Raw genomic sequence first — 22,156 nt, 5'->3', positions numbered from 1 at the left:
TTAATGCATATTTTTTTTAACCTTATGTTTATTTTCTAATGCACATGTCTTCCATTTCTTGTTTTTTCTTTTCCATTTCTTATTACTTCAGTTTTCCTTATATATTTTTTTCTCTCGCTAGAATGTGAGCAGCTGCAACTGACCCAATTTCCGCTCAGGGATCAATAAAGTATTTTTGATTCTGATTGTGATTTATGTGTTTGAGCAGTTCCTTTTTTTTTTTTTTTTTTGCTTTTCATTAACTTTTCATGCACCTGGCTTGGATGTATGTTCTTCTGCCTTGATGCACACACATTCCCTGCAGTGCTTATCCTTGCCTGTTCAAATGCATTTGTAGCTGTTTGTGTTTTCATGTGTTGTGTGTTGGAGCTTGAGGTGTGAATGTGTAGGTTAGTGTGTGAATACTTACTTGCATGAGCGTATACATGGATGTATGTGTTTGTTAGAGTCTTTGTACAAGGATTTCTTTACATAGCTGCAAGGTGTGATGGCTCAATTCACCCATGCTACACAAAACCTTTTGATAATCTATCAGGCATGAGCCCTCCTTCAATAAACAACCTGTCGGCACACACTCTTTATGCTTCCTGGGTTACTGTAATTCATCCCTGTGTTCACAGCTGACTTAAAGCAGATGCATTTTGAGAATTTTCAAGTTCTTCTTCATTTTGACACAATCAGTCAATCAATCAGACTTTAATCATATAGCACTTTTCATACTAACAAATGGAACACAAAGTGATTCACACAACAAAACAACAAAATGCTTACTCATACACACACAACAAACAAAAAAAAAAACTTGCAATAAATCATTGAATAAAAAAGGAACTGTGAAAAATCTACAATAAATCTCAATAATCTGAAATGAGGAAACACCAGATGCAAGATTAGGACCAATAAGAAATAGGAAAAAACTGAAAATAGCTAAAAAAAAAAAAAAAAAAAAAAAAAAAAAAAAACAGTAGTAAACAGGGTGAGGCATGAAAAATACAAACTCCAAGCAGATAAAAAGTAAATGAATGGTTATGATCGCAAGACAAAATAATGAAACAATAAAAGGTTTAGAGGTATAGCAGAGACTAAAACCAGAAATAAAAGGTAGGATATTAAAAAAAATACAATCCAGAATATAAAAGGCATAGACCAAGGGGTAAACCTGACTAAAATAAACAACTAAATGAAGAAATACATTTCAATGAAAAAGCCAGACCAAAGGGTATGTCTTCCATTATTTTTTTTAATATATCAGCATTCTCTGCTCAGGGCTTCAGGAAGGCTGTTCCAGAGAGTTGGACAGTAGCAACAAAAGGATGTATCACTATGTTTTTTGGGTTTTTTTTGTTCTGATTTTAGGGATAATTAAAAGGCCACTAACAGAAGACCTGGGGGCTGCAGAGGGTTCATAGGCTAAAAGCAAATCCAATATATAAATAGGTTCGGCCAAGACCATTAAAAGCTTTATAAACCAATAAAAGGATCTTAAAAACATGTAGTGCAAGATGTCTGCACAAAGAGTAGTGGAAGAATCCACTATCACAACATGGAGCTGTAACACACTGAGTGATATGTCACTGTTACTGCACCCAAACTCTTTCAAACCAGGAAAGCTGTTGATCCAGTGCAGTGAACTCATCAGAGCATGAATGCTGCAGGACAAGTCTCTCTCTGGCCTTCTGTCAAACTCTGTAATCACCAAGTGCCACTCATTATTCACAATATATCTCTCCTCAGTGACTCAACTTCATTTCAGACTGACATTTGAAAAAAGAGAGACCACTTTGAAAATATGCAAGGGCACTCACAGAGGTCAGTGTTGCAGGTCAGGCTTGTGGTCAAATTATGGGTGACACAATTTGCTTACTGTCCGTTAGAGGTTTGTGTTGAGGTGTCATTTTTGACAGAGGGGGAGATGGATCGTATGTGTGTCCATTTAACGGATGGCAGGTGTCTGATGCGTAAACAGAGAAGGGGGAGAGGAGGAACAGGTGGAAAGAGGGCGAGGAGAGGAGGGGAGAAGCGGGATGGGTGGAGAGAGGGGTGTATTTAAGACATTGTCCTCCTCATCCTTCTCATCAGTTGCTGTTACCTTCTCTCTCTTCACCTGACCAGCAGGCCAGCACTAATCCACCGACCAGGTAATAAATACGGGGGAGAGCCCAAACACAGAGGGAGGTGGGATGTAGAAGATAGACTTCAGTGCTTCAAAAATAACTGTTTCTCTGCTTCTTAGTCATTTGCAACCTTTTCTTTCTTTCACAAGCGGTTTTGTGGCTGTGATACTGTCTATCAGTGGGTTGTCTCTTGCATATGCATGCATGTCCTTCTGTTCACCAGCAACAAAGACAGGATGGGATTTTATGTTTATTTACATGATGCTGGTCACTTGTGTAACAACTAGATTTGAGTTAATTTTGTTCTGCCCTGACCTTAATTTACATTATCTCCTCATTGTTTAAATGTATCTTTCTGAGGTGTTTTGTATGCCATTGATCCCCTGAATATTTAGATGTCCATGGGGAAACACAGACTTCAGTTGTGATTGACAGTTCGGATCAGGCTTCAGTGTTTAGAGGTGGTACAGGTTAAAGAATGGCAAGGAGTTACACCTGTCTCCGGTGTTCACTGCCATCCGGCTAAGCCAGCTCAGGTTCCCTGCCACTGTATGTCCCAGTTACATCTCTACTGGTTTTAGTGTTTTACCAGCTTAGAGTTTCACTCTTATCAGCTGGCTCACATGTCCGGCCGCTCGCTATCTTTGGTCTCCCAGAGGTCCTCTCACTGGGGCAAAGCAACACACAGACTGAGGATCAGTTTATCTGCAGCAAATCCTTATCAGGGCCACTGGCAGAGAGGAAGCACTACTGATGAGTAAACAGTTGCTCGAGCCAACTTGACCCCAGGGGTCTGCGGGGTTTCCACCTCTGACAAATACCTCCCTTGCTGCTGGATAGCTTACATTTCTGTTCTCCATAGCAGATAGCAGAGGGGGATGTAGCTATTTCAGCAATGATATTGCAGCCTATATTTCACTTTTCTGTTTGTGTATATGTGTGAAAACACAGAGAGAAAAAACATGTGTGCGCAAGTGAGAGGGTGGAGAGAGGCTTTCACCTTGTATTGATTTGCAGCAGACTTGCCCTCCATGCTTGAGAGAGCAGATACTGAAGTCAGGAGATCTGACATGATCTGTCCTTCCTCCTCTTTCTGTTTCCTCCTCTCCTCTGCTGTCCTCTCCTCTCTGCAGAATGTCTTTGCCCAACTCAGAGAACAACTCCACCTTGGAGAGCGCCATGCAGCTTATGATCCAGACCTTTCATAAGTACTCTGGCAACGAGGGGGACAAATACACGCTGAGCCGGGCTGAGCTCAAAGAGATGCTCACTACAGAGCTGGGCAACTACCTGGGGGTGAGGATGCAACACACACATCCTGTACACTTGCAGATACAGGCTGATACACACGTTCATATAGTGGTCTGCATATGTACATAGAAGAACGAATGTGTTACCTGCAATGGGATTCTGTGTGCACAGACCTGCAGACAGGTCCTAGTTTATTTCATATTTTGTATCTTTTCATATTCACTTACTCACATACCCATTTTTCTCTTTCCTGTCTGAGTGCAGAATGCCCAGGACAAGGAAGCAGTAGATAAGGTTATGGGAGACCTGGATTCCAACAACGACGGGGAGGTGGACTTCACCGAGTTCATCATCCTGGTCGGGGCTCTAACTGTGGCCTGTAACGACTTCTTCCTGGAGTACAATGAAAAGCAAGAGAAAAAGAAGTGAAGATATACCCAGCACAAAGACATGCACACACATACTCACTCACTCACACACACACACACACACACACACACACACACACACACACCACAATGCATACAGTCCAGGGAGGAAATGGCTGAGACCAGAGTGAGAGAAGGCTGAAGATGCATCTTGAGCCCTGCATTGGACATTCTGTCTGTGATGGACTTTATGCACACAAATACACACGCTCACACATACATCTGTTAGTCACTTGTGTAGTAAGTGTTTTGTGATTGTGTGTATGTGTGTGTGCGTGTGTGTGTGTGTGTGTGTGTGTGTGTGTGTGTGTGTGTGTGTGTGAGTGTGTATTTGTGTGCAATGTCCTATCAATCCATCACAAGTTGTACTTACCAGAGTGAAAATTCGGGGAGTCTAAGTCAATACCAATAACTGTCACTGTTGAATATGTGAATATGCGTCTCTCTTTCTTTTCTTTCATTTTTTGAACCTTTTTTTGTTCACTCATGCAAAAGATTTTCCCTCCTGGATGGAATAAACACAACTTTTCCTCAAACAATAATTTGTTGCTTGTGCTTGATTACAGCAGAAAAGGAGGGCTCATAATGGCCACCAGGTGGCAGCAAGTGGTGCTTGGTCGAATTTGATTGTATTGACTCAGTGTTGTATTACCTGTCATCAGCTGTGCACACGACTCAGCAGTAGATGTATTGGGCAGAGGCTGATCACTCATCTGTGGTCAACTGGCAATGTTATTATTATATTATATTATTATTATATATTATATTATGTTATTCTCTGAAATGCACAGTAGATATGATATGCAGTCACATGCTTGTTGTTAGAAGGGCTGTTGTAACTGCCTCTGCAATGGAATTCAGGTCTTTATACTGTCCTTCCGTATCAAAAAAGGTCACAGTGGTTCCAGCTTTGGTGCCAGTTTATACTTTACTGTCTTTACAGAAGAATAGTGGGAACTAGACGTGACCTTGGTTGGGCCCTTCACCAGTGATTGTTTAAAAGCCCCGCTTCCTAGAGGGAAAAAAAGCACGGTGTGTGTGTGTGTGTTTGTGTAGGTGTGAGCGTTTCTGTTTGTATATAAAGGAAGTTAAGCAGCATTAACATTAGAAAGCCAGGAAATGTTTCTTTCTTTCTTTCTATCCTGTGGTGTAAGATTAATGGGAAGTTTGGGTAATCAGCCTACCATTGCACATGGCATGGTAGGTGTGTGTGTGTGTGTGTGTGAGAGAGAGAGAGAGAGAGAGAGACAACATACCAGACACCGGCTTTGGATTAATCTGAACCTACAACCTTTATTTGACTGGTTAAGGTGTGCACAGGAGCAGATCTGAGAGTCAGGAGGGGAAAGTGAAAGATGGGAGGGTGAAATGTGGAGAAAAAGACAGAGGAAGTGAGGCTGAGGAGCTCAGAGAGAGAGAGAGAGTGAGAGAGAGAGAGGGAGGGAGAGAGAGAGAGAGAGAGAGAAGGACAGCACTTTGTGTGGAGTTGCGCAGCCTTCAGTTTTCACAGGTCTCTGATAAGCTTTTCACACTTGTTAGGGATCTGTTGGGGATCCCCTGGGTAATTCCGTCCTCCAGAGGAAGAGAAGGAGAGAGTGTGTGTGTGAGAAAGAGAGAGAGACATCTCCCAGTCCAGGGCTGTGCTGAGCTGCAGGCTGGACCACACCACTGCGAAGAGCCAAGGATTCTCATATCGAGTGACAGTGACTAAGGATTAGACAGCATTTTTATCAGAGATTTACAGTGGCTTTCCTACGCGGTAACAACACCAGCAATCCTTTGTCTCTGTCTATTGCCACTTCCACTGTACACTGTATTCCCTCTCACTGTCTGGATTGTGCTTGCTCCATCTGCTGTCAGTCTTTCCTTGATGCTGCCCCCCAGCTGAAATTTCACTATTGCATCAAAGAGATCTGCGTTATTTATTGCATTAAGTGTTGCCCTATGCTTCATCTGCTTTGCCGCTCGTGATTTCACTGTACATTGTTATCTGATTTGATGACTGAGTCAGTGTTGGTCCTACTGTCATGTCTTTTCTATTTTCAGTGTTCTATTTGAAATTTTAATTTAATTTCCACTCATCGTGTGCCTCTAAAGGCCCTTTGCATCTTGTTGAGTTGTTAGGGGGCCGGGAGGATGGAGAAAATATGACCAACCAGCCACTCCAAGATGAAAAGGAAGACTGCCTTTAAGAGAAACTGTTTAGGGAGTGTATGATACCATTATTGTAACTGGAATAAATTGGAGTAAAACTGCATTTGTCCATGGGAGGGCAGATAAAGGGGTGAGAATTAACAGAGAGGTTGTAAGGGATGAACAAAGAGGGGGTGGGGGAGACACTGAGGATATACGCTCTCCTGAACATTGCATCTGACAGATGTGATAATGCATTGGGGTATGGGCCACGCACTTATGCACACACACACATACACACACACACTCTCATACACATATGTGCACAGACACACTCACATGCAAACACACACACACACACACACAAGCATACACACATTCATGTATACATATGCTCTGACCATTACATAAATGAACAGATCCCATTGCAGTAATAGCTGTAGACTTTGTGTGCGCATATGCTCATTACAATGTGGCATTACCCACTGTTACATACAAGGTTGAGTCACACAGCACAACACTCCGAGAGAGGAGAGGTGAGGAGAGGAGAGGAGGGGAGAGGTGAGGAAAGGAGAGGAGGAACAAGTGAGACACTGTCTTACTCTGATACGGAAATCACAGCAATGACAGAAAATGAACATTTGTGTAATTACATATCAATACACACAATAGCTTAATTTTCATGAGAAAATTCCCATCCTTCTACCAGTGTCTGATCCACACGCTACTAGTTCCACTACTTGATCTTTGTCCCATCTTGACTGAGTTGCGAATACATCTCGGGGAAATCATGTTCAAGTTTCTACTGTCCGTCACACGAAAAGTCCCATCCACTCTCCTGGCTCAGACTCCTCAGATTCCCAGGAGCTAGACTCGTCTCACTGCAACTGTGCAGTCTGGCACAGCAGGTTGCTACCATACTGTACCTGCTGTGCAGAACTGCCTTGACAAAAAACTGTTCATGCAAAATCTATAACCATACCCTTTTGACTTTCTTCTAATAATGCATCTCTTACCTTTGCTCCTCCTTTAAAATAGCTACCTTTCACGTATTTTAATTCATTCTTTCACAATCTGTTGCTTGTACACATATCGTGTTAGTGTGCGCGTCACAGGCTGTGTAGTACAGTTCATATCACATTCTTGTTTAATCTATAGAATCAAACAACACATCATAGTCTCTCTACCAGCAACAAACCCCTGCATGAGCTAACACATAGAGAAATCTTAATAATATATACTCAATGCTATATTGTGGTAAGCTGCTATGCTATGATAAAATATACTGAATCAGTTCATTGAAGTAGTGGATTTCAGAAAAATAAAAACAAAAGAGCATAAGAACCTTGATATGAACTTCCCTTCCCTTTCTGATTAGCTCCCACTGACATCAGTCAAAATTCTGATAAATAATGTCTCTAGGTGTTGAAGGCGGGACTTGTCATGTTAATTGAACAGTCAGCTTGAGGCGGATAGCGCAGATTGGCTGGCACAATGTTCTACAGGGAGTAGACCAGTGCTTGCTCTCCCTGATTGGCTTATGAGGAGAGAAGGGCGGGACCTTTCCACCAGAAAGGGGAGGTCAGTCCATTGACCGTCTTGAAAAAACTGCAGTTAATAATATGATGGTGTTTTCCTTTTTCTTCATACAAGAAAAACAGTTGTTCTTTGCAAAAACATTACTATAAAGGTAATGGGTGTGGTGGCTGTTCAGTTCCAGTTTCAGGTCCAGTTCCACAGACACAATAAAACCCAGATCCCCCCACCCCCTTCTGGCCCTGTCCTGCTGTGCTGATTGGGTGGGGGAGCTGTCCGTCAGCGTGTTTGGGGCCCAGGGATGGTCAGCCTGGTGTGCTGGTGATGGTCTTGGCTGTGTAATTCTGGAAGAGCGGCTGCAGGAACATTCCCACTGTTCCAAAAACGCACACAAACACAAAGATCCACAGGAACAGGCGGTCGATCACCATGGCAACGTACTTCCAGTCTTCGCTCACCTGTGGATTGGGAGGGAGAGAGGAGACGGGTTTAGGATGGGGTAACAAGAAAGACAAGGGTGAGCAGAGTCTCTCTCCTTCTCTATCTAGCTCCCTCTCCTCTTTCACTAATGCAGAGAGTTAATGGAGGTTAAGGGTTAATGTGAACTGAGACTCGTTCTGGCACACAGCTCTGATGAGGTCCGACACAAGTCAAGGAGGAGGAGAAGGACATGAGAGATGAGAGAGTGAGAGGAGGGCAGAGAAACGCAGGGTGGGCCGACACTGTAACCCCTGTGATGATGACTTAGGGAGGAGCGATGGAAGGGGAGCAGGGGAAGGGGGAGGGCCGATGAGCCACTGTGCCAGGAGAGGGAGGCCTTAAAAGTGGTCGGCATGGCGACGGGATGGTAACTATGGAGATGATGGACAGAATTACAGAGGATTGTTAATTCCCTATGTCAGGGTCTTTCATTTGACGAGAGGAGCCTGTTCTCCTACGCTGCCTTGAGGAGAGGAGATAAAATGCCGTCCCTTACTCATCCTACTGTCTCTGCTCCTCTATCCCAGCCCCAGGGGAACCCGGCTATACTCCTTCTCTATGCTCACGTCACACAGCAGCTATAATTACATGTCTGTGTTGAATATTCAGAGGGCTGTGATTGCGTTGCCAGATCTGTCTGCTCTGCTTGTGCTCTGGCACAGTCCCACATGCGTTTCAAATGGTAGCTAAACTGCACTGCTCTATAGAGATATGAAAATCTTCACTATAATGCGGTAAGCTATGGCATTCAAAGTACAGGTCTATGCTCCTTATGATTATGGAGCTTTATGGTTTCACTGAGCTATGGTTGACTGTTAAAGTCTTAAATGGTGACCTTATGCTACACTAGTAGGTATAAACAAAAATGCCAATCACTACCCCACTCCTCCAGCCATCAAATCAAATAAAACTGATATCCTATTGGTTTACATTTTTAAATGATCCTTCCTCACATTATGTCCTGCTGCAACATCCTTTTATGAAAGAAAATAAATAAAATCAAGTAAGTAAGATACCAATTTCATGGGATCTTTGATACACAGAATATTTATGGTTTGATATTATTCATATCAGCAACACAATATTCTGCCTTGGTACAGAATAACATGGAAGTGATATCATGCACATCAGGACAGTGTAATACTCACACTCTGATCATCATCCTCACTCTTCATGTGGTTGGCAATGAAGCGTACCCCGTCCACAGCCTCCTCAAACCCTGGGCAGGCCTGTCCCAGCAGTGCCTGAGTCAGAGCGGGACCCCCTGCTACCTGCTTCCCCCGGGACAGGTTCCCAGAGCTCCCCTCTCGGCCATCCCTCAGCCCATTTAGACCATCCATGGATCCCCCTCCCCCTCCTGCACCGCCCAGCTCCCCTCCGAACTGCTTGACGGATGCCCGGTTCACATAGCAGGTGCAGGGTTCACTGTTCTCCTTGCTGAAAACCCCTGTGGAGCTCCCACCTCCGTTCCCCCCAGCGCCAGCCAAGCCTAGGCCCACCATCAAGCCCCCGGCCTCCCCACCGCGCCCCCCCTCCTTCTGCTCCTGGGCCCTCCTCCTCTGCCGCAGCCGCTGGCGCTCGCAGCTGTTCCTGGGCTGGCGCATGAAAAGCAGGGCGGGAAGCTTGTTGAGGAACACTAGCTTAACCCAGGGGGGCATGGTGTGTGTGGTGGGCGAGCGGTGGTGCACATTGAGCACACACACACTGGTGACAATGGAGAAAGTCACAAGGACCATTGTGAACATCAGGTACTTCCCCACTAGAGGAACATCGAGTGAAGTAGGTGGAACGATCTTGGAGATCAGCAGCAGGAACACAGTGAGAGCCAGCAGCACGGAGATGCAGAGCGTCATCTTCTCCCCGCAGTCGGAGGGGAGGTAGAAGACCAGGATGGCCAGGGATGTGATGAGCACACAGGGGATGATGAGGTTGATGGTGTAAAACAGAGGCTTCCTGCGGATGATGAAGTCGTACGTGATATCCACGTAAGTGGGGTCCGCCGGGTTCTCGTTTCGGCGGCCTGGCAGGGCAATGATGTCCCACTCCCCGCTGGGTGTGAAGTCGTCCATGCTGGCCACGTCGGTACGAAGCACCAGATCAATCTCGGTGCGGTCGTAGGTCCAAGAGCGGAAGCGCAGTGTGCAATTCTGCTGGTCGAAAGGGAAGTGCTTGACCTCGATCTTGCACGCTGACTTATAGATGGCCGGCGGTAACCAGAAGATACTGCCATCATATGAGACCACCGCGTTGGAATAGAACGACACCTCATACATCCCGTCAGCACTGACAAACAGAGAGAGTGAGACAAAGAGGAAGGAGAAAGAAAAGAAGAGAAGGGATGTGAGAGATAAATGTGACTGTGGTCATTTTACTGAAATTCAATTTTCAAACAAAAAGTATGACCAGTGGCTGTTCCCCTTGATAACCTGAAAAGGGATGATTCTTCTCTGCATCTTATTAAATTTGCCCCAAGTATCATTACAGAGCTCCATGACCACAGGAGAGACACACACACACACACGCACACACACACACACACACACACACACACACACACACACACACACACACACACACAGGGCAGCAAGGTAACTCATACCTGCTTTTACAAACACAGGGAACTCAGATGTAGGACTCGGACCGACAAGTAGTGAGGAGAGGAAACACAGTTCACGGGTCAGGTTGGGTCGGATTAAACGGCTCAAATTAGACGCCTCGGTCACAAGCCAACGGAGACTGACAGCGTTAAAGCCACGGAGATTGAATTCCTCTCAAGATTTTGGCAAGAGAACAGATTAAGAGATATATCATATGGCAGAAGATAATCCATAAATGAATAAATAAACACTAATTCCTACTGCAATTAGTCTTACACAGGGCTCAAATACACTCTGTATAAGGTGAAACTTCTTAGCTGCGACTTGATTACAAACAATATTAAATCATCGTACGCAAGTAGAAGTATTGTTTTTTGAGATATTACTCAAAGCAGAAGAGTACTGCTGTAAAAATCTACATTTCACCCTCACTACAGGAGACCCTTAAATGTGATTCCAAAATGAGGAGAGAGCAGAGTTCACACGAGATTTTTTCATCTGGAAAAATTAGGAATTAAAAACAAAAGCGCAAATTACTCCTCTTTTTGATGACTGACCTGCCAAGTGTTTTTATTGCATTTTTTTTTAAACACATCCTTTTATATTATCTTATGCTTTGTGTATCCAGGGAAAAAAGAGAGCTTGTTCTCAAGGGCCATCCCTGATTAGATAAAGCTTAAAAAAAAAAAAAAAAAAAAAGACCGGACCGGTTTCTGTTGCATCTTTTTACTCTGTAACAGAATGCTTTTTAAAATGTAGCAAGGTACAATCAAGTAAAATGTGCTTGAGTACAAGTATAATTACAGTCTTAAAAGACACAAAAACAATGCAGTAACATGAGTAAATTTAATTAGTTACTTCCACTTTTGAACAAGTCAGTATATTTAGTGTAATTAATTCGTTTAATAAGCGAAAAATCCCCGAGGCAGTTAGTGGCTGCTGGAGTTTTGTATGCAGAGCTAATCCTCTTGTTGAGGTGATTGACAGTGGGAGTTTGAGGCAGTGATGGAAACATGGAGGAAGATGTGTCGCCCTGGGCTGTGTGGGGGTAACCGGATCATTTTATCCGGTGTGGATGGGTTAGGGATCCTTTAGTAAGGCCAAGATGGAAGGAGGGAAACTGGAGAAGGCCAGGCAGATCATTGTATTCTGATAAGGTCTACTTCACCTACTACAGGCAGACGCTCAGTTTCCATTACAGACGAATGGTCTGTTACATTCTTGGCTTACACAGACCACCACGATCGACATTTAATAAATTATACTTACAGTATTCTTATATTATTTAACATTATTATACTTACATCATTCTGAAAGGCATTGTTTTACTGTTGATCGTATTGTTTTACTACATGGAGTGTTCTGATGAGATATTTGTAGTAGGCTATTCATGTATTTATCTTACACCCTTGAAACTATGATTGAGCCTTAAATTTCCCCTTAAGTGACTTCAAAGTTAGAATTTTTTTTTCCCATATTATGGGATAATGGCATAGATTTATTTTGGAACTGATGGCTGCAATGCTGCATTGAAGTTACATCAATGCAGATTAAAATGTGTTGAGAATATCAAACTAATTTTCATCAGACATTTTCATCAACTGTATACAGGTTTTAAAAGATAATATTACAATTTTTGGTATCTTTACTAAATAAGGTATGACAATACGTATAGCGTAGTAGAACAGAGTTGTAGGACCACAATCAGTTTTTCATGATAAACAGAGTGTGGCAGCTTTAAAATCCAGGGTAGGTACTGCATACAAAATACTCATTAAACTTCATCCATTTTTTATGATTTTGTGTGATTTTTTTTTTTTTATGATTTTCAGTGGAAGTTTTGAGTGTTAAATCCCCAGAAATTAAGATTTGTTATAACTAGTCACACACTCTTTAATCAGTGATTAAATAACTTTATGCATTGACTGAGACATGAACCTAGATCCTGTATAATAACTTTCTCGCTCTGCAAGACGCCCCTGTTATTTCCACTGTTGGATCGAAGGTCTTCACTTTACTCTCCTCTGTGGTACGCTGCCTGGATTTGAGATTTGAACTCAGGACCTTCTCGCTGGGAGGAACTAGTGCTAACCACTTAGTAACTGTACCACCCTTGGCCATTATGCCACAACTGGATCTACATTACTCTGCGAGTCACATGGAAATTAGAATGACTATCCCCTTAGGTTAATGCTGCCCCTGCTACAGCAACTTGGATGCTTGAACCCTCAATAAAGTTCTGTGGCTGTGAGCGAAACTCAGCCACATAGCAATGATAAACCCACAGGAGGTTTAGCCCAAGCTGCAAACCTAAACTTCCTTTGTGGGACAATAAAAAATGTAACTTGTGCTTGAACTGAAAGGTAGAATCAAAGCTCACTGCCACATGTTTTCTAATGGAGTATTGTAGAGCTAGCTACATGAGCTAGATGTTGTGGATAGGATTTTTACACTACGGCCTGCTCCTTGGTCCTGATTTGTCCTGGACAGAGACTAAAGGGAAAGACTGCATGAAAAGGCAAAGACAGTGTTGATTATCTAACATCTGTTGCAAAGGGATACTGGAGCATGGATCACAAAAACAGTCGCACACAATGCACACCTGAAACAGATGGAGGAGGGCAGTTTGCATGTTTATGCGTGTGTATTTTCACCTACATGTGCATGCATGTGCGCGTGTATGTATATCTGTGTCTGCGTGTGTGCACAAATGAACACATCTATGCGTGCTTATGTATACATGCGCTTATACACCTGTGTGTGTGTGTGTGTGTGTGTGTGTCTGTTTGTGTGTATTACAAATGTCTCCAGCTTTCCGTTACCTTTGAAGTGTCTCGTGAGACTTGGAGGTGTGGTAATGTGAGGCCTGCATGAAGGACATGAATAGATGACTGTGGACATATTCAGTCATGTGTGGTGGGTCTGCGTGTATCAGACATTTATATTTCAGGCATTTAACTGGCGCTCGTATCCACAGTGACTTACAATGACAGCAGCTAGACCAAATCACCAGAGAACTGGCTTTGGCTTGTGTAAAAAAAAAAAAAAAGAGGGTTCACCGGGGTTAAAACATAGTGGACGTGTATGTGTGTGCAAGTCTTATTTATACATGTGTGCTTGTATGAGCTCTATTGTTTGCACGTGTTTGTGTGCACGCAGGCGCCTGTGCAAGTTTTCCAGGAGCAATTTAAGGTGAAGAAGGGAGGGGGAGTGACTCACTTGTTGTAGAGCACCACGTCAGGCAGCCATATGTGTTTTGAGGGCAGCCTGACCTTCATCATCCCATCAAACTCCTCGGGGACCCAAGTCAGACGATAGTCCTGCCACTCCTGAAGGGCCAATGAAAACACAATGCTTAGTCACCCGTCCACCAATCACACAGCAGCGAAAAGACATCTTGAAAGGAGCAGAGAGGTTTGGCTGTCTGTCTATTTAAGCGTCTGTCTATCTGTCTGTCTGCCTGTTAATCAGTATGACACATCAAAAGCCACGCAAGCCAGAGAAACATCTTGTGCTGTCTGTCCTCTAGGCTAACATCATACGTGCATCCATAAGCCATTACGAGAGGGGAAGCACTCCTCTCAACTCTGACCCGGAATGGTCTTTTAAAAACACCCAGTCAAAGCCCCCTATCCAATCAGCGTGATTAAAATAACACCCAGGTTGGCTCATGTGTGCGCATGTGCGTGTGCTTTGGCAAATGCGCTCATGCCCTCTGCGTAACCTCATGTAAAAAGGCCGGCGTTGCCTTGTTCTTTATGGTGCGGTTCATTCATTAACGCTGCCACACTGGAGCCTCTCTGACCTGCCGTGGCGACTCTCGCTGGCTGTGCCGCGTCGCGTCCATGTCGGAGCTGTAATGCCGGCGCGAGGTCGGCTGCACTAACAGTGATGCATTATGGTCATTACAGTATGTCTTGGCTCAAGGCAGTTGTCCTTGGCTCCCCTGCTTGCCCATAGTGAGACATCCATAAAGCACTGATAGCCACTCTGCACTCACTTACATGTCATAAATCCTCACTTTACTATGGGCATGCGTACTGTATGTGCACGTGTGTGTATGTGGGTGTATTTCTATGAGTCAAAATAAAGGCATCTGCAACCTGCCAACACTGTCATAATCCTTCACCGCATGGAAATGTTTCAGTGTCCACAAAGATGGCGTTTTATTTCAAGCCTTTTTATAAAACTGTCATCTGGTTGATTCTGGCTCATAACAGATTCATCTATAGATCTAAATATATGGCTGAATTAAACATATGTTTGCTGCAATTTATGTCCACACACCTGCACTTGCTAGCATGCACATATGTTGGCGATGTATGTATGTGTATGAGTATATGTATGTGTGTGTTTCTAGGTGTGTATCTGTGTGTGATTGTGTGTCTGTGTAATATGTGTGTACCTACATGTTCTACTATGTCGTAGGCCCCAGCTGTAAATCACACAGAGAGTCATCCATGTATAAGAGGGTCAGAGCTCAGTCAGGGGTCACAGTATTCACTTATTTCGCTGGGGAGGGCCATGGAAAGTCTCATACCCGTCCATCCAAAATCACAAACTGTCCCCATAACCAACTGGGGAATTGAGGTTCAGCACTTGGGTCTCTGCATTTTTGTTATCGTCAGTATTCTGTGCCCGAGGATGTAAAAATCAATCTGTGCTTTTGACCCTGAAATTTCCACTCAGCGCTCACAGTTCAGCTGCCAGACTTTGGATTTCTGAGATTTCTGTGCATGGTTTGATGTCTCTCTTTCTGTGTGTGTCATTTTTTTTTCCATTCCTAGAACTGCTGCCTGCAGGACAGTCCTCATGTGCTGAGGCAGGCTTATTCGCTGACCAGCAGCACATATAGAATATATATAGTAGACACATGTTTTCCCTGCAGGTATTGCACCATTGCTCATACACCACGGTAGCTCTTCTAATAATACGGCATCATGTTAATGAACCAGTGTTTCCTGTGTATTCATTTAGCAAGTTAATAACCACCACTGCAAGGGACAATATGAAATTAAAATATTATTGTAATTCAGCCTTTCTAGCATCTAAAATTAAAATAAGTGTAGGCCAATTGTTTTAGAGGTAATTATTATCCAGTGGAAATTGCTTATAGTGATCAGTGGCCACTTATATGGATCAAAAACTTAATAATTTGCTAAAATCCACTTACTGCGTTCATGTTGGAGGTACTTAAACCACCACAAAGCTGTTGCTTCATAGGCTATTTGTGCTACTGACATTGCTCTTTTTGAAAACAGTGCAGTACTGTTTTAGGCTATAGCATAATTATAATTTGCACTACTGTAAAACTTAAATTAGAAGCCGACTCCCTATTATACACCAAGTCAGTGTGTCTACATGTTTTGACAAATAAACACTGGTCCCTATTAGAGCCCAGGGCGACGGGCTGTTTAACCAACAACTAACGCAGCAGGATGCGGGGCTTCTCCTGCCGGTGAAAAGCGCCTCTCCATGGGCAACAGCTGTGGATTTTCCTGTCACCTGCTCACCGCCCCAAGACAGAATCAGCTCACCGGCTAAGGTACCGCGCTATGTTTCAGAGATTATAATTCTCAATCTTTTTCCCATCAGGCTCTGATTGTGTAATTATTCCAACAGGTATGAAGGGTTGGACTCTGTGCTGCAGACAGCAGGCAGGCGGGGTCACACACCACACCGCGGTTACACGCTTCCACTGTGTGGCTCTGATGTGTGTAATAAAGTGAAATAGGCCTCGATACAGAGCGAACAAGAACATGCTAAACTCCAGAGGCTTTGGGAGTACGGTGTATTTTATACAATATACTGATTATAGGCTATTTGAAGTATACAGATATTGAATTTGTAATTTGAAAAGTGTGAAACAGCTGTACTGTATTTTTGAAACAGCCAGTAGAAATTCAGCCAATAGGAAAGCTGTCTGTTTCATTACTTTATGTTCATGTAATTATAAAAATTTCAATGAGCTGGTCATCTGCAAGACAAAAAATGTTTATAATAATCATCCCCTTATCAGATATGATACCTATAGCCAGTTTCCACTGTATTATGATTTAAAAACATTTTTAGCACTAGAACCTCAACTTGCAACATAACTTAGACCCAGACAGTGACGGAGAGGGAACAAAACTAGAACTATCACCCAAAGAGCCACAGTTACATGTCATTACAGGGGAAAAACTGAACGAGCATCTACAGTGCATAACGCCTTGAACATCCTGAGACAAGGGTTAAAATGCACAAAGTCTACTTCATTAAACATCTTTGCCTTAGCCTAAGACTCTCTCGAATGTGATTCACATCCACCTGCCTGTCGCATGTTGAAGCAAAACCATCCAAATCTAATATTTAATTTATTTTTAGTCTCTAGTCCCTACAGTCCAAGCCTATATTTTTATTTCTTTGTCTCTGCTTCTCTCTCTCTCGCACTCTCTCTCTTTCTCTGTTTGTGTGTGTGTGTGTGTGTGTGTGTGTGTATCATATAATAACGGTTTTATATATTACAAAGGGAAGATGAGGAGAACAGGGACATGATGAAGACTCACCTGCGTCAGCCAGACATTGGTGGTCATCACCTGCTCTCTCTCATGCTGTAGGAATAGGAGAGGACATATATAAAGCACATGACATAAACTGTATGATCAACACACACATTAACTCATGTTAACTCAAAACACACACACACACACACACTTAAATACTGTGGTGGAATGGAATATGGTGGAATATGGTGGTGGAAACTGTACTAGAATGTCCTACTCATTTACAAACATTTTACTTTGCCAATATTTTAGTGCAGAAATGCTGGTGTAAACAAAAGTGTCTTAGTTAAAATGTTATTGAGTTACTCTGATGAAAAGAGAACAGTGACACATGAGATCTCTTCCATGCAATTCTAAGAGGACAATATAGGAAGGGGGTTGAAACTCAATTCTTGAGAAAATCTAGAAAATTATTAAAATTACTCAAAATTATAAAATAAAATAAAATGTGCATAGAAAAGCCAGATTACTTGTTTCTTCTGAGTAGGGCGGCAACTAATGATTATTGTCATTGTTGAGTAATCTACTGATATTTTTTTAATCAGTCGATTAACCATTTGGATTAATTGACTAGTCATTGACTAATAATTGACTAAGGATTGCTTCCTTAACAGCAGCTAAAAAAAAACAAAACAAAGTCTTAGATAGTAATTTTGTAGTAACATGAACAGAGAAACGTAAGTAAACTGCAGCAACTTAATTCTATTAGTGAGGCTGCAGCAAATGTTTGGCATTTGTAAATGATAAATGACGACTGATTGCTAATCAAAATTGTGATTGATCAATTTTCCATTCCACCAGTCTACTGATTGATTACTGTATAAGCAGTATTGCTGACTGATCTGTTCCTCAAGTGGCCAGTTTACATTGGGCCACTTTCCGATGCGTGTAAAATGTGTCCTCTGTAACAGATGTGATTTAAAATATCAAGAAGTAAAATACAAAAGCAAACTGATACTTAAGAAAATGCAAAAAAGTACATGTACAAAAAAAAAACCTCTCACTAACAGTAACATGAGTAAATGTAATTAATTACTTCCGCCTTTATGGCTATGAAGGATCATCACCTCCTGTCATCAAGCTATCTCAAGAACTTATGAACAGAAATTTCCATGAGGTTTGGTGCACAGATCGGCCTTGAGCCGAGGAGAGTTGATTAGATTTTGGTGGTGATCTGGGTCTCAGATTTCCACCATTAGACGACTATGAAATTAACAGGGATAGAAACTTCTATATCCTGTTTGCAGCGAAAAGAAATCGGGTATCAAAGTGCCAGTGTTAGCCTTTCTGCTAATGTGCATAATTAATGTGTACTGTCCTGGTAAAAAATAAAATCATAAATAAATAAATACGTTTAATTAAGTTACACTGAAATTAATTTAAGCAATTAAATTAAATTAAAATTAATGAATTTAATTGATAGGAAATATAAATTGAACATTGTTCAGTGCTGGCAGAGACTGTTACTTCCTCCTGTAGTTATTACAGTCCTGTGGAGTCTCATTGGTGCAATGAAAATTAAAGGTAAACAATACGTTGAGTCATACTCTTGCTGGGAATGGTACACAGATAAGCACACACACACACACAAAAACACACACACATACTCACCACACTGATGAGTTGGGCCAGTGACACCATCAGCTGCACTGTGACCAACTCTGAGCCATTGGTTGCCGGTCGGATCAGTTTGTTGTAGTGGGCGGGGTTTAGGAGATGCTCCACCAAGCGCTCCTCTGTGTCTGCCCCGAGGCTGCCTGCGAAGAGAGCCCATCATCATGTAAGAAGCCGTGGCCCTTGACGCCTTTCTTGACTTTTATTTTTAAAAAATGCGCATTTGTGTCATATCAGACATGCAAACATATACGAGCGGGGAATCAGCGTTGCCGCGGAGTTTGTCTCCTTGGCTACTGCCCCCTGTTCCTCTTGTGATTCGGTTGGCTACATCCAGCATTGAGAGCCGGCGTATCCGTGTGTATTGAGAATGCAAAGTCTTTGAACCATGGCATTACTCATCCCTGCCGGCTGGAGCACGTCAGCACAGCTCGATACACACTTCTTACAAGATCTGACATCATAAGAATGAGTCAACCAGTCTGAATGTCTCTATCGCTATCCTTTCTGTCTCCATCACTCTCCTCTTGCCTCTGCTCTGTCTCTACCTATTCTCCTCTGCTGTGTTGCACTTCGCCCAAGCTGCCAGTCTTTTGTTGCTTCAGGTTATTTTCACTCCATCTCTCCCTTCGCCCCCCTGTCTTCCCCACCGTATCTCCCTGCTTTTCCTGCGTCCCTCCCTCTGTAAACGGGCTGTAGTCATATCTGCTGGAGTGCTCGAGCTTGGGCAGAACTGTCACAACACCACACACGCAGGAGGAGGGGAGGCGTTTGACTGAGAAACGCGACTCGGGGAGAAAAACAACCGTTCCTGCCTGCGCCCCCTCCTTCCTTCCTCTCCTCCCGTATTCTCTCACTCCCTGCCTCTCTCTCATCTGCCCGCTCCTGTTGTCCATCTTTTCCCTCTCACCATTTCCTCTCACACTTTCTCTCCTCACTGCTAAACACGGCCTGCTTACAGTTAACACACAACCAGTGCTGACAGCCTCTGTTTAGGCCTAACGTATAACCATTTTGCCGTCTACTGATACACACACAGGGCAATAGGTGAAAGCTGGTTAAATCAAGCGAGGCACACAAACATACTGTTATATGCTTAGATTTTCTTTCACCGGTGATTTAAAAATACATGGACCGGATGGGAATTTATGTCCATGTATGCCGCTGGTGTGTTTTTTACTTCCTTTTTTTACAATTTGGCTGCACCTATTTGTGTGTGTGTGTTTCAATGCTCATCTTTGACACTTTCTCCTCCCCCCACTATTTTCCCTTGATCTCTCTTTTCCACCTTCCCTGCAGCCTCCTCCCCTCCTCTCCCTCTATCTATCTATCTTTCTTTCTCTCTCTCTCTTTCCTTCTCTTGCTCTCTCTCCCTGTGGCGATGCTATGTTCACTGAACAGGAATGATAGCCTCTGTCTCCGGATCAATGAAGACTCTAATCATGCCCCGTAAACTCAACACACAATTCCGTTCTCCTTTTTCTTTTCTTTTTCTTTTCTTTATTTCATTTTTGCTCCTTCCTGTTTCCTTTCCATCTCATTTCTTCTTCCACTTTCTTTGTGTTTCCATTTCTGTTAAAGCCTTCTTTCACACTACTCTCTCTCTCTCTCTCCCTCCCTCCTTCCCTCCCTCTCTCCTTCCTGTTACCTCCATCTCTCACTCACTGACAGCCTCTGTCCTGTTATTGCCCCTTTCCTTGTTAATCCGACATCATCAATACTAATCCAGTTAGCATGTGTGTGCAGCTTTCTGGATGTTTATGGTGCATGACTGTTGGCTCACTTTCTGTGCGTGTGCATGTGTGTGTATGCATGTGCATGTGTGTGAGTATGATGCCTTTGTGTGTGCCTGGCATTGTATAAAGGAAGTGAGTAACATTTATGGTTAAACACGTTAAGGGAAATGAGTGACGTGTATCATTATGAGTAATTCCCAGAAGCCCTGTGAACTGGACTTCTGGGAATAATACACATTATTTATTTCCCAGGTTCACAGTTTACAGTTCATTTCCGAATAATAAAGCAGAATGCATCTAGAGGCCCGTGTACATGCATAAATCCAATCCATGCTCACGAGTGAAAATGGTAAATTCAAACCCAAGCTAATTATGTGAAAGGTAAGTCACAGTTTTTATACTCTGCTGGCAAGACAGCAGTTTTCTCTGTAAGCAATACTTTGTTGTGTTACACTCTTCTTCATGTTTCCTGTATATTTTAAGGCTTATTTTGGAGCTGTAGCAATCATTTCCAGTGTGTTGGCAAACAAAAAACAAGGGCTATATTGCAGGGCCGCTTTTCAATCTTTTTCAAGTTTTTCCACCCCTGTTTGAAGTGATTTGGCCCCAGGGACCTTGATATGAGAAGAAAAGTATTTAACTGTTTAGATGTCATACCTGAGCACTGATGGATTCAAAGAGGTGAGATAAACATAATGTTAAAGCAATCACTCATACATTTTTGTATCGTCACTTCTAGTGAAGTAAATTATAGTGAAATTAAACTAATCCTCATTTTGCCAAGGACCTTCTCATAGACCACAATGTGAAAATTACTGCGGTAATGAACAGCTCCTCAGATGAAACCTGTCAGACCGAGACCAGTCCCAATGGAGTGCACTAGGACAAACACACACACACACACACACACACACACACACACACAGACACACAGACACACAAACAGACACAATGCCCAAGGCCAAATGTGATTCATTCAAGTGTTTAAGAAACTATAAGGATCTACTGTGTGTAATTCTTTTAAAATTACAACCCTGAAGCTGCATTATTTTATTTTTTTTATTTGTTTATTTATTTATTTTCAGACAAAAATACTTGAGCAGTCCTGGTGAAAGAATAGACTAACATTTGTTGATGGCAAGAGGACACCAAGACAAATTAGAGACCCAGACAGTGAGCATTTGCCTATTCTGGTTGCTGTTGTCTCGAGAATAACAAGACTCCAAAAAAGCTACACTGATCGCTGCACAAACAAGTTACTTGGCTGCTTGTCTTCAATATCTATAAATAATCCCAAACTCAGACTGATCTTCCCAGCCCCAAAGCCCTCTCTCTTTCCCCACATATGACACTATGTCATGCTAAAGGCCCAGCCGAGTGGTTGTAATGTTGCTCAGGTTGTATTCTGGTTGTTTTCCAGTGCAAATATTGCAAACTTAATGTGACACTATGAATATTTCAGCATGGCTCCCCCATTAGACCCTGGAGCTAGGGGAGTTACACACCACCATACACATAAAGACGCACACAAACACACACACATACACACCTTACAGTGACACAGCGCAGGAGCAGATGAGATGGTAGCCGCGCTCACCGATCACTTTACAAGTGCATCTTTTGGTTCTTTCCTTCCCTCAAATAGTCATTGATCCGAGAACGGCAATGGATTTCAGAAAGCCTCTGGGTTTTATCGATGCTTTCAGGAGATATTAAATATTG

General features: G+C 42.8%; 3 protein-coding genes across 3 annotated transcripts in view; 1 reads left to right on the top strand and 2 right to left on the bottom strand.

The window, feature by feature from the left end:
* The first annotated feature begins 3,248 nt into the window (after positions 1–3,248).
* s100t (S100 calcium binding protein T) lies at positions 3,249–3,794 on the top strand. Its single transcript, XM_030073490.1, has 2 exons — positions 3,249–3,410; positions 3,630–3,794. Exons 1-2 carry the CDS (start codon positions 3,249–3,251, stop codon positions 3,792–3,794), a joined length of 327 nt encoding a protein of 108 aa, XP_029929350.1.
* A 1,266-nt stretch (positions 3,795–5,060) lies between these two features.
* Positions 5,061–22,156, bottom strand: part of chrnb2 (cholinergic receptor, nicotinic, beta 2) — a 23,035-nt gene continuing 5,939 nt past the window's right edge. Inside the window, exons 2-6 of the mRNA XM_030072520.1 lie at positions 18,696–18,841; positions 17,088–17,132; positions 13,759–13,868; positions 9,091–10,225; positions 5,061–7,920 (exon numbers count right to left, since the gene is read on the bottom strand). Of these exons, the coding sequence (XP_029928380.1) occupies positions 7,768–7,920; positions 9,091–10,225; positions 13,759–13,868; positions 17,088–17,132; positions 18,696–18,841 (1,589 nt within the window). The 3' untranslated portion in view covers positions 5,061–7,767. The remainder of the gene's footprint in view (positions 7,921–9,090; positions 10,226–13,758; positions 13,869–17,087; positions 17,133–18,695; positions 18,842–22,156) is intronic.
* The window catches only part of she (Src homology 2 domain containing E), a 17,941-nt gene continuing 17,743 nt past the window's right edge, over positions 21,959–22,156 (bottom strand). The window contains exon 7 of the transcript XR_003929570.1: positions 21,959–21,983. The gene's annotated coding sequence lies outside the window, so the exon portion shown is untranslated. The remainder of the gene's footprint in view (positions 21,984–22,156) is intronic.

Source organism: Myripristis murdjan, chromosome 16, assembly GCF_902150065.1.
Source record: "Myripristis murdjan chromosome 16, fMyrMur1.1, whole genome shotgun sequence".
Taxonomy (NCBI): Eukaryota; Metazoa; Chordata; class Actinopteri; order Holocentriformes; family Holocentridae; genus Myripristis; species Myripristis murdjan.
Note: the sequence above shows the minus strand (reverse complement) of the source record. Positions and strands in the feature narration are given on the sequence as shown.